Consider the following 13,521-nt stretch of genomic DNA (forward strand, 5'->3'; position numbering starts at 1 on the left):
TCTTGCAAATAAATGCACAAGAGCTTACATTCTGGAGAAAAAACAGAAAGGAAAAGATGGTGATCAGGCCATGATTTTTTCTAATAAACATGGTTATATTTTATCAGCATAAAATTTCAACTTTTTCTCTTGCACTTCGGAGTGTTTTTACTGTGCTACTCAGCTTTAGAGGCATCACAGGGTGCCAGGCATTGGGTGGGATTTGGAATCTGGATCTGGTCTTAGTCCTCACTGACTGTGAATTTGAACAACTCACACAACCCTTGTAATATGTAGCCTCTCTACTTAAACAGAAACATCTCCCTAGTTGTTTTCTTTTGGAGAGTGTGTGACCTACACATATAAGAAGCTGAAAGCGGTTTATAAGAACATGTGTCACTTTTATTATGGTTGTTTTATATGATGATTTTGAAGATATTTTTCATGAACTATTTCTATTTCAGAGATGATACAAACTATTGGAGGATTAAATCCCATGCAATTGTATATTTGATTCTTTTTCTTTTCTTTATAAAAAATAAATGAATCCAGTGGTGGTGGCTCATGCCTTTAATTCTAGCTCTCTGGAGGAAGAGACAGGAAAACATCTATGAGTTCAAGGCTAGCCTGGTGTACTGAGCTAGTTCCAGTACAGTCAGGGTTACACAGAGAACCCTTGTCTCAAAAAATCAAAATAATAATAAAATAATAACAGTAATGCTTATGTATAAGACTATTCTCTGACCCTTACACTATTCTGAAGAAAGGGTAAAGAGTTTCACCTCCCTCTCTTTGTATCTAGGCCATCCAACTCCTCAAGCATCATCATATCTCCATTGCTTGCAATACACATGCAACGAAAGTAGTGTTTGGGATTCCATTCCCACTCCCTTCCTTCGACCTTGTAGTCTTTCCTTTTCTTTCCCTGACAGGTGCTAGTTGTGTGCCTATTGACTCAGGATAGCACAGAGCAGGGTGGGAAAGACCAAGTACATACACCATTCTGGCCTTTAACTTCAAAAGGGGACTCCTGAACACAGGGCAGGGAAGCAGGGAGGAGGTGAACGCTACACCACACTCAAAGTCCCAGATTTCCTTCCTGGTGAAGTGAGATGAAGTGGCATAACCCACGTTAGATTAGTTGTATAGAATGTCTGAAAATTCTGCTTTTCTAGCCAGTGAAGAAGCTGTATATAGTCTGCATAAAGTGATAAATAACATCTAACGTCCTCACCACCAAATAAAGCAGTGCTACGAAGTAAAAGAAATCACATATACAACAACACACACACATGCGCACATGGTGAATACTAACTAAATACTTAGAAAATGCCCAGTATCTACCAAACCACATTGACTTTTTGACTCAACGCATCGAACTAATTCCATTCTGGACCAAACACTGTGTTATATTTTCTGCATTCTTGGTCCTGGACTTCAATGTGGTACTACAGAGAGAAATTCAAAAAGAAAAAAAAAAGAGGACAAATCCAATCCAAGACCACTGTAGAGACTGCTTCATCCTCCAGCTGTTCTTCCTGGCCAGTACAATGCTTCTCTCTAGTCCCCTTCTCATGTCCTTCTTTCTCCTTATCTCTTTATGAACCTCAATTTGTGGCTAGCCAGAAGTCACAGTTTCCCACTTTTCCCAGTTTCTTCCACAGGTAAACTGAGTCCTTTCCCACCATCACAGCAAAACAGACCCTTTGGGTTGCTCATTGCACCCCTTGTCTATTCCATCTGTCTGGAGAGATTCGTCTATGCTAGGACACAGCTAGGGCCTTAAAGAAAAAAGACCATCTCTTCTGGTTCAAGAGTACTTTGATCATAAAGCAGAATTAAACGTTTGCTTCAAAGAAAATCCCCTTGGAGTCTTGAGGCTGAAAGGAGCATTTGGAAGAACTAGGGTGTTTTTTCTTTGATTTCTGATTTTTGAGTGACAACTCTCTCAAAGAAAAGTAGTAGCCATGGCACTACATGTCCTCCAACAAGTGAGCAGGGGCAGTTACTTCAAACATGTGGTCCGTGGCATCTGTGAATCATGAATGAAGCCTCCTGACGTTGGTTCTTCTGGACCTCCAGGAGGTCACAGAGGTCCGAGAGCAATTGCTCACAAGGTTTTGCTGTACCCAGCTTCCCAGAACCAGGCCTTCCCCTGCTTTTGAGCTTGGCATGCTCAACAGAGAATACTTAGTTTCTTACTTTTTCCTCCAGAAGTAGATGGATTACTCTTTGTGGTGCTCATGTTTCTACCCCACCACGTTTCACACAGATGTGGCAGCTTTGCATTGGAGCATTTTTGATAGAGCCTCACAGATGTATAAATAAATTGGGTTTTCCCATACTTTTTCCAGGGAGAGAGGCCCGCACTTTTTCAAAATTATCTATTGTCGTACCATCCAAATACTGTTGTTTCCCAGCAGAGATCAGAGTCTTCAGAGCATAGGAAATAAGAACAGGTAAGTTTCAGTTATGTGAAATCAATGTGGTAACTGTCAGGTTTGGGCTTAGGAAGACAAATGCAGGTAAAATACTGTACTGGGATTTTGATTTCTATGACTGGGGCTGTAGGTTCTTTGAGAAAGCATATCTAAGTGTGGATTGGTCCAGTGTGTCTCTTGGTTACCCTGTTGTAGCTCTGGAGAAATGTTTTAAGTCAGGCTGTCTTTCTTCTCTCTTCCTTACAGATTCATGAAGGTGGCAGGGAGCACAGTAGACGCGGTTACCTGGCAACAGTAGGTATTCATCATTTTTAATCTCACTTATTATTGGCTGCTGTGAAATGAAAGATAATTAGTTGTCACAAAGTTCACAGATGACATTTAATAAACTAGCCTTTATCTTTCAAAAAAATTAAAATCACCTCTAAAGCTGTTATTATAACACATGTTGTCTGATAATGCTATGACTTTATTTTGTCATTTCAAAATCATAACTCCCCCCCAAAAAAATACTGACACAAGTTGGAAATCTCACCTATTAATGTACACTCTTAAATTGATCTGTCAGGAATGAAGGGTAATGGAGATTAAGCGTGGCACCATTTCCCTATCGAAATAAATTTCCCTGATTAAGAGAGGAAACAGTTTCAATTGTTCAAAGTATGATGTGAAAATAGATATACTTCATTATAGTCTTAGCTGTGGTGTTAATTAGGGCCAAGAAATTTGATAATATAAAGCATGTTAAAAAAAGAAAAAAGAATGTTCAGAAAATGAAGCAACTTCTGGGAAAGGGATAAGCTGCAGCAGTCCAGGAACAAGCTCACGTTGGCATTCCTGTCACATCAATGTCACTTGCTTTGGAAGGGCAGCTACATTTAAGTTTTCTGCGAGTCTCCTCCTGTCTATGCCAGGGTTAGAATTTGGAATCATTTTCTTCCCCTACAGCATCTCAGTCACTTCTCAGTGTGATACAGATGTCTCCCACTCCACACCCTGCTGGCTCAGACTGACCATCCTTCTTAGTTAACCCCTCCCACTCGTCTGTCCCATTTTATCTGGGTTCATTATGGTACATGAAGGCGTGAAAGAAAAAAGAAGTGGATAGACTACTTATTAAACTATCCAGAAAGGACTTTGGGGTTGTTGGTAATAAATCATTGTAGGAACTATTTTAGCCATTTTTTAGGAAGTTCTGCTCTTCATCCTGTTTTTGTGAGGCATAGAATAGGTCTACTATAGAATAGGTCTACTATAGAATAGGTCTACTATAGAATAGGCCTACTATAGAATAGGTCTACTATAGAATAGGTCTACTATAGAATAGGTCTACTATAGACTAGGTCTACTATAGAATAGGTCTACTATAGACTAGGTCTACTATAGAATAGGTCTACTATAGAATAGGTCTACTATAGAATAGGTCTACTATAGAATAGGTCTAATATAGAATAGGTCTACTGACTTGTCATTCCTAGCCATCTCATTACTCCAAAACCAGAGCCAAACACTCTTCCCTGGCCTTGGATTTTCTGTCCGTCGTGGTTTAAATGAGAACTGTCCCCTATATATTCATGTCTTTAAACACTTGGTTCCCAGTTTGTGGCCCTGTATGGGGAGGTCATGGAACCTTTCAGAAGTGGAGCCTTGCTGGAGGAAGTGTGTCCCTGGGAACAGGTTTTGAAGGTTTATTGCTTTCCCCCATTTCCTATTCTATCTACCCACCAGCCCCCACCCCATCTCTACCTGTACCTCTCCTTCCTTCCCAGTCTCCCCCATCCTTCTCCTTGTGTTTGCAGATGAGATATGATCATCCATCTTCCTGGTTCTACTGCCATGCTTTCCCTGCCTGTTTCTAGTCTTCCCCACCATGATGGGCTCTAACTGGGATCCAAAATGGACCCTTTCCTGCCCTAAGCTGAGTTAGCTGCGGAGCAGTAATTGATACAGGATGTCCTGAGTTCATCTAGTGTCCCACCAGGCTGCAGGCTTCCCTGTGCCCGAAGCTTCCTGAAGGTGTTTGCTCCGGTGCTTTTGTACATGCTGTCCCTTTTGTTGTCCCTGCCCTTCATGCGCCTGGCTCCTTGTCATCTTTTAAGTTTCAACTTTCATGTCATCTCCTTAGAGAAATCATACTTTATGATTTCACTCCAATAGCCCCCCGTTTGTTCTTTTTCTTGCTCATTTTTACATAATACTTAATATACAAAATATTTACATAATTTTTTTACCTTTTGAAATTTTTTCCAGTGAAAAATTTACTCAATTCACAGAGTATGCAGTTAGGTAATTGTTTATTAGGCATTTATTGATAGGGAAATAATAGTGACCACAGTGACAATGATGGCAATGTTCCAGACTCTCTGAATTTTATATACCTACCATGTCCAATCTTCACAACAGCTATGTGAAGGAAGGGCTGCTTTGAAGTCTCATTTCATTCCGCCTAGAGGAAGCTCCGGACCCACGAGTTTGTCTCATCTCAACAGCCCATATCTTCATCTTCTGCTTTGTTATAACATGGTCCTTTTACTGACGTGCTGTTCTTGTGTATTTATGTGACTTGTAGGGAATAGGAAAACTTCTTTGAATATGTGATTTCAGTGATATAACTTACAGACAAAGGTCAGCAAAAACTTTCTTCTTTATTTAAATGCTCTTCCTTGCACAAGTAGAATAAAGTGATCACTGTACTTTTTATAATGGAGAAATACATGTTTATAAATATATTTTGTTTACCGGCTACTTAAATAGACATATCTCTAAATAAGTATCTTATATCTGCAAAAATAGCCTACCAAAAACATGAAAGGAGTTGTGTTTCTTCCCTCCTACTGCACTCATTTGGAAAAGGCAAGTGTTGCTTCCAGCGCAGTTTTCCTGCTTCTATATTCCTCCCTCCTGGGTTTTTCTGTCAAGGCTCATAAAATCCTAGAAGAACTCTAAACATCAAAATCCAATGCTTCATTTCTCCAACCCTAAGAGGAGGTGCTGAAATGCTAATAATATAAATAAAATAGTGCCTGTGTGTTTAGGCTGATTTTGAAGGTCATGCTCCCAAATTGGATGTTTTGAGCACCACAATGTTCACTGTAATCTATCTACCACATAGACAGTGCAACAACTACACTGATATGAAGTACAAATTACAGGCACAGTGGCATAGCTCGTGCTAATGCAGGCATTGAGTATGTTTCTGAACAGTGTGGAACTAGAGCAAGAAAGGAAATCCTTGATAAAAATGAATGGCAATAGGTGGAAACCACGTTTACATGACTTCTGGTAGTTTCTGGTAGTCATTTAATCCATACTTCATAAAGCAGTAGAATTGAAGCAGAAATACATGGCTGTATCCACTTTGACTATAATCAGAGGCTGGAAGAAGCTAAGGGGGAAATACCAGAAATGCATGTAAACTGCTCTAAAATCTTTGCTCCCGGCAATGCATGTGTTCACTGGACTAAAGAGCCTGGTAGAAACAATAGCCAGAAGCCTAAAAATATCAAATAGAAATTTCAATTGCAGGGAGTTCTTTTATAATTAGTAGACATTTATTGTGAGAAACAATAATGTTTTTCACGATCCCGATATTAGAATTAACTAACAATTTCCAAGTAGTTTTTGTAAATATTCAAAAGTAGAGGGAAATGTCCACATTAAATAATCACTTGGAAAAATATCAGCAAAATGCAAACTATAAAATCTTTTGTGACACTACTCTGTGCTCTACATTTATAAGATCAACTTTAAGCTTCCACATATAAGTGAAAATATACAGTATTCTTTATTTGACTGACTTATGTCATTCAACACGGTGTCCTCTAGGTGCACATATATGACAGGAATTCATTCTTTATTATGGCCACATAATAGTCTATCAGGAAAAATGCCCTTTAAAAATGAAAATGACATAAAGGAGGATTATGATTAATAAATGACACAAAATGCGAAGTTGTTCAGACAGAAAGACACCAACAATGCCAGATGAGATTGGGTTTTCAAAATCAATAAAGAGCACTAGAAATCACAAATTTGTGGTATAAAGCACTCTTTTCATCTTTGTTTTTCTTAAACAAGCTAATGCAAATTTGTGAATCATATTGGGTTTATAACATGTGTGGATATAAATTACATATGACAAGAATGCTTCAGGATAAGAAAAAGAGAGGGCATTAAGTAAAAAGGCACAGTGCTGTGTTCTCTTGCAGGAGTGAGTGTGATGTGGACTTTAAGATGACTTTGGCAGCTGCAAATAAAAGTTTATTCTTAAAAGATTCCTTTTTATCATGAAAAGAGGAAAATAATGACAAATAGAGAAAATCAAAATAAATGGGAGACTTAGAAATTAGACATAAAAATGGCAGGTCTAACCATAGTTAAATCAATATTATATTTGATATAACTGTTCTAAATTATATAATTAATGCAAGAATACTCAGATTGAATGACATGGACGATCCAGATATTTTCCCTATAGGAGACACATTTTAAGGTCTTTGAGCCATTTTGAGTCGGTTTTGTGCAAAGTGAATGACACCGGATCTAGTTTGATTGTTTTATATGTATGTGGGTATCAAATTTTCCTAACATCATTTGTGGAAGAAGCTATCTTTCACCAATGTATGTTTTTGACATATTTGCCAAAAATGAATAGCTGTACATATGTGTGAGTTTGCTTCTAGGTCCTCTATACTCATCCACTAGTCTCTGTGTCTGCTGTAGGGCATTCTTCACCAGCAGGACTGGACTCTTTCCATTTCCCTCACTCTGGGTTATTATTTGAAATCAAGCATGGTGCCTCAAGCGTTACTGTTTCTAATCAGGATTGTTTGGTCTATGTGGGGCCTTCAGTGCTTCCATCTGAGGTATTGAGAGAAACTCTGACACTACTAGGAGAAAGCACTTCAAAACATAATCATGGGCAAGAATTTTCTGAACAGGACTCCAGTAGTCCAGAGAACAATTTCAAGGCCTGGCAAATGGGCTTGCATGAAATTTAAAAACTTCTACACAACAAAGGAAACAGTTAACAAAATGGAGAAATAGTGATCAGAATGGAAGACATGTTTGCTGCCTCTACTAGGAACTAATATCTAAAAATGTATAGAGAACTAACAAATTTAAACATCAAAAAAATCAAATAATTCTATCAATAAGTAAGTATATAAGATAAATAGTGTTTCTCAAAAGACAAGTGCGAGTAACCAGAGGATACATGAGAGTCTTACAGCCTCAGTCTGCAGGGACACGCTAATCAAAGCACGCTGAGATTTCATCTCACCTTGTCAGAAGGCCTATCTCTGAAGCAATACCAAGCAAGAAACACTGGAAAGATGGCCTTGGTGAGACTCACTGCGGAAGTCAGTTTGGAAGCCTCTCTGAAAACTAAAATTATGATTTATTATGGCTTCTCAGGCATCATTATTGTTGTTTCACCCTCTTGCTGTGTTTGCCTACTTCCTCCCTAAGCAGTGTCCCCTTTCCCAGTTCCCCTGCTGCATCACTTGTACCCTTCTGTTAGCTTTTACCCTCTTCTGTCTTTCTTCTGTATTTACCTCCCTCTCCTTCCCTAAAGAGGCCCCCTTTTATTTTTCACTGCTCAGACCACTTCTACCCCTCTCTGTTGCTCCCCAACACCCTTATCCTGACAATGAATTTATTCACTTTCCTGTATTCTGCAGTTATTTCAGGATCAGGATATGTATTCATATATGAATATTTGGAAATAGAAGCTGCCAATGAGGAGAACATGTGATATTTGTCTTTCTGGGTCTTGGTCACCTCACACAATATGATCTTTTCTTGTTCAGTCCATTTACCTACCAAGTTCATTATTTCATTTTTCTTTACAGCTGAATAGTATCCGTGTGTGTGTGTGTGTGTGTGTGTGCCAATAAATGTAATGATATTTTGTTTGTGATCTAACTAATGAAGTTTGCCTGAAGATCAGAATGCGGAGCTAAGCCACTAGTTAGTCATAGAGGCTATGCAGTGACGTCACACACCTTTAATCCCAGCACTGGGGAGCTGGAGACAAAAGTGATATGGTTGGGCAGAGAGGAATATAAGACAGGAGGAGACAGGAACTCAAGGCATTCAGTCTAAGGACTTGTAGAAACAGGATACCCCATTTGGTCTGAGGATTTTGTAGAGGTAAGAACTAGTGGCTGGCTACTCTGCTTCTCTGATCTTTCACCATTTTCCCTGATATCTGACTCCAGATTTTTATTATTAAGACCAATTAGAATTCACACTACAAATAACAATATATTATACCATAGTGTATATATTCCATATATATATGTACATATATATGGGTTTGTGTGTATGTGTGTATATGCATATATATATATATGCACCACATTTCATTATCAATTCATCAGTTGAAAGATGTTTAAGTTGTTTCCTTTCCTTAGTTTTCTGAAGAGAGCAAAAATGGGAAAATGACTGAACAAGTATGTGTGGACTAGGATGTCGAGTCTCTTGGAAACATGTCAAGGAGTGGTATAGCTGTGTCATATGGTAGACTTATTTGTAGCTTTTTGAGAATTCACTACATTGATTTCCATAGTGGCCACACCAGTTTGCAATCCCACAGAGTACATTTCTGGTGACATAAATATTAGTAATATGACACATATAAAATGTTAACTTTGGAAATTAATACATTTAAAAATAACTTATAGCTTAAAAATAAAACCACAAAGTAAAGCATAAAAATCATAGGTTATTGTGAAAATATATGCTATCAAAACAATATTCAGCAAGAGCAGTACCTTTGCAGAAGTCTGTGGCCTTCCCTACTTACAGTAAATGAAGAAAAACTGTAAATCAGTGATTTTGCTTGTTGTCTGAAGAAGCTAAAAAGGAACAAACAACCAAACCAAGTAAGAAGAGTGTAACAGATAAAACAAGCTTCTCATAGATTCCAGAGACATATGCCTAAAGTAAAATAACAACAAAGAATATTCATATCATTTCAGTTATACAAAGTACTGGATGGATTTTAAAAACCAGAACAACAGCATCCTCTGTGGATGTGGAGACTGGTATAGGAATTAGGAGAAAAGGGGCTTAGCTTAATGATTGCAGTGATCTGCAAGGGAATACGCGTTTGTCCAAGTTTATCAAATGATATAATAAAGATTTTTGCATCTCATTATATGTAAAATATACTGTAATAAAGAACTATAAACATGAACTCTGGTTAATTAGACGTCTCATGATAGGTGCAGGATAAAGCTTACAAACTACAATTTATTTTGAAAAGCTTTAGAACATAAAATGGATCAATGATTGAGCAGAGGGTAAATTGGGGCATGTGTGGGAAAATAAGTACGGTAAAATGTTAACTCTAGTACTCAGGTGGTAGATATATGACATCTATTACACAATTCTTTCCACATATCTGTAGGTTTGAAAATGTTTTTACACTTGAACCAGGTATTTTCACTTTTACCTTTGTTTTGAAAATGTTCTTACATTTGAACCAGGTATTAGTATCCCACACCTTTAATTCCAGAGCTCTGGAGGCAGAAGCAGGCAGATCTCTATGAGTTCAAGGCCAGCCTGGTCTCCATAGTTAGTTCCAAGATAACCAAGGCTACACAAAGAAACCCTGTTTCATAAAACCAAAAATAAAAAGAAAAGAAAATGGTATTACTCAAATATTGAAGGGAAACCTAAATTACTATACATAGAAGTATCTTATTGGTTATAAAATAACATGATGCCATGATAATATTCATGAAAGTGTGAATGATAAAATGTCTTTGTTCAAGAAAATAAAACAGAGGATGTATAGATCATACTTCAGTGGCATAAGAAAACCAAAGAAAAGATACCAATCAATTAATAGTGTTAGGCCTTGGATGTATGGAGTATGGGGGCTCTTTTTTGTTCATTTTTACTTTTCTTTAATATCTAATGTTTTATTATAAGTATGTAATGCAGTTTTGCTCATATTAAAGAAATTGTCCAAGTCCAGCTCCATCATTCCTGCCCTAACTTCCCTACTTCGGATGAAGTTTTCATAGCTTACCAACCTAGATGCTTAATTTCAATGTTTCTAAATAATAGTCTGAATCAACTCTCTTGATTTTCTCCCACTTCTATTAATTAGTTACTATGGAGATAAGAATTTAGTTCCCATATATATGCCTCTGGCCTCACAAGACCAAACGTTGTAATCATTTTTTTTTATTGAGAAAAGGAAAAAAGAAAGTTTCCCCCTCCTCCCAGCCTCCCATTTCCCTCCCCCTCCCCCCACTCCTCTCCCCCTCCCTCTCCAGTCCAAAGAGCAGTCAAGGTTCCCTGCCCTGTAGAAAGTCCAAGGTCCTCGCCCCTCTGTCCATGTCTAGGAAGGTGAACATCCAAACTGGCTAGGCTCCCACAAAGCCAGAACATGAAGTAGGATCAAAACCCCGTGCCATTGTCCTTGGCTTCTCATCATCCCTCATTGTTCGCCATGTTCAGAGAGTCCGGTTTTATCCCATGCTTTTTCAGTCATAGTCCGGCTGGCCTTGGTGAGCTCCCAATAGATCAGCCCCACTGTCTCCGTGGGTGGGTGCACCCCTCGTGGTCCTGACTTCCTTGCTCATCTTCTCCCTCCTTCTGCTCTTCATTGGCACTTTGGGAGCTCAGTCCAGTGCTCCAGTGTGGGTCTCTGTCTCTATCTCCATCCATCACCAGATGAAGGTTCATAGGCAAGAGGGTAATTATATGTTTTTCCTTGGGATCACCTTCTTATTTAGCTTCTTTAGGTTCACCAATTGTAGACTCCGTGACCCTTATTTATGGCTAGAAACCAATTATGAGTGAGTACATCCCATGTTCATCTTTTTGGGTCTGGGTTACCTCACTCAGGATAGTGTTTTCTATTTCCATCCATTTGCATACACTGTCACTAAGACAAAAAGGCAACCTACTGACTGGGAGAAGATCTTTACCAACCCCGCAACAGACAAAGGTCTGATCTCCAAAATATATAGAGAACTCAAGAAACTAGACTTTAAAATGCTAATTAACCCAATTAAAAAATGGGGCACTGAACTGAACAGAGAATTCTCAACAGAAGAAGTTCAAATGGCTAAAAGACACTTAAGGTCATGCTCAACCTCCTTAGCAATCAGGGAAATGCAAATCAAAACAACTTTGAGATATCATCTTACACCTGTCAGAATGGCTAAAATCAAAAACACCAATGATAGCCTTTGCTGGAGAGGCTGTGTAGGAAGGGGTACACTCATCCATTGCTGGTGGGAATGCAATCTTGTGCAACTACTTTGGAAAGCAGTGTTTCGGTTTCTCAGGAAATTCGGGATCAACCTACCCCTGGACCCAGCCATACCACTCTTGGGAATATACCCAAGAGATGCCCGATCATATGACAAAAGCATTTATTCAGCTTTGTTCATAGCAGTATTATTTGTAATAGCCAGATCCTGGAAACAACCTGGATGTCCTTCAATGGAAGAATGGATGAAGAAAGTGTGGAATATATACTCAGTAGAGTACTACGCTGCGGTAAAAAACAAACGTTGTAATATTATCCCTCCTCCAATATCTTATTTTTCAGTGGTTAGACCAGAATTAATTGTTCACATTGTTATTATGTAATTTTTAAATAAATTCAGTTTGCATGAGAGCAAGAGACAGAATTGTGTGATCTGTGCATGCATATGTGTGCAGTTGTGCATACATGGAGTCTAGAGAAGGATGTCAGGTACCCTGTGTTACTCTGTCTTATTCCTTTGAAGCAGAATCTCTCTCCCTCTCCTTTTTCCTCTCCCTCTCCTTCTTTCTCTTCCACACCCTCTCACTCTTCCTCTCCCTAGAACTCACACTTTTTATGGGCTAGGCTAGCAACCAGCAAGCTGCATGGATCCTCCTGTCTCTGTACCCTACATTTCTGGAGTCACACAAAAGGCCCCACCTGTTATGTAGGTGTTGTGATCCAAAGGCAGATATTCATGTTTGCATGGAAAATGGTCTTGATCACTGAACCTTTCCCCCAGCCTTAGACTATGTAAATTTAATTCATAGCTCAGATATATGGTATCCTGTGATTCGTTTTAATCATAAATTTTTATTTCCCTCTGTGTTGATGAAGACTTGTTTTTTTGATTTGCTCAGGTGTCTATTAACCTACCATAAGCTCATCCTAAAACTCCACAGTGCTAAATATCTGTAAATGCAGATGCTTTAGGTATCGGTTTCATCTCCTCAGAGATTTGCTCCTGGAGCCATCCTACTGTTCCATCTGGACCAATTGATCTTGGTATCATGAATAGCTGTTGTCTTGGGATCACCCTTCACCATCATCCTCAGGGTTCTTTTGATTTTTTTTATTTATTAAATCCATGTTCTTCTTTGATGTTTATTCCCTCGACTTAGTATAGCGTTTCTCCCAAGAACTTACTAGAGAAAGATAAATGAGAACTAAACACACTGCATCTTGTCTTGGGGTTTATGTTTTAGGTGCACATAGCTCTCCTTCAGAACTCACGCTCATGCTCCATTTCACTCGAACTTTCCTTGTAACTATTGAAAAATCCAATATATTAATTTTTTCCAGTCCTTTCATTTAGCTCCTTTTTTTTTCTTGTGATAATTTTAGCATCTCCCTATCCCCAGTGGCTCACTATGTGACACTCCTTTTATTCTGACCAGTTAGTATGTAGTAGGCACTCTATAGTCTGAAATCCGAAACCTCAGTTTAAAAAGACGTCCTTAGACCCACTTTTCTTTGGTAAAGATCCCCCCATGTGAAAATACTCCTCTGTGGCCTGGTATAAGTCAGGTATAAAGTCTTCAAGTTGCACTCTGATCTTTCCATATTTTCTTCAATTTATTCTTGAACCTTGAACAGAGTAAAGAAAGGATAATGTTGTAACATCCTGAATTAATCATTTGAAAAATGTTGCTTTACTGGGTTATGAGTTATATAGATCTTCCAAATGTTGACATATTTCATTATAAAATATCCAAAAATTCAAATTCACTAATACTCCTGGTGACCTCTCATCGGTCTGAAAGCTTGGGGAGAATGACAAGCTGACAGTGGCAAATAGAATCTTGAGCAGTTGTAACTCCTGGTGAC

At 38.5% G+C, this 13,521-nt stretch overlaps 1 protein-coding gene across 1 annotated transcript in view; it reads left to right on the forward strand.

Moving 5' to 3' along the window:
- The window catches only part of Hpse2 (heparanase 2 (inactive)), a 255,689-nt gene that overhangs the window by 36,843 nt on the left and 205,325 nt on the right, over positions 1 to 13,521 (forward strand). The window contains exon 4 of the mRNA XM_041661299.1: positions 2,667 to 2,714. Coding sequence (XP_041517233.1) covers positions 2,667 to 2,714 — 48 coding nt within the window. The remainder of the gene's footprint in view (positions 1 to 2,666; positions 2,715 to 13,521) is intronic.

Source organism: Microtus oregoni, unplaced genomic scaffold, assembly GCF_018167655.1.
Source record: "Microtus oregoni isolate MIOR12 unplaced genomic scaffold, Mior012 000012F_ref0000307, whole genome shotgun sequence".
Lineage (NCBI taxonomy): Eukaryota > Metazoa > Chordata > Mammalia > Rodentia > Cricetidae > Microtus > Microtus oregoni.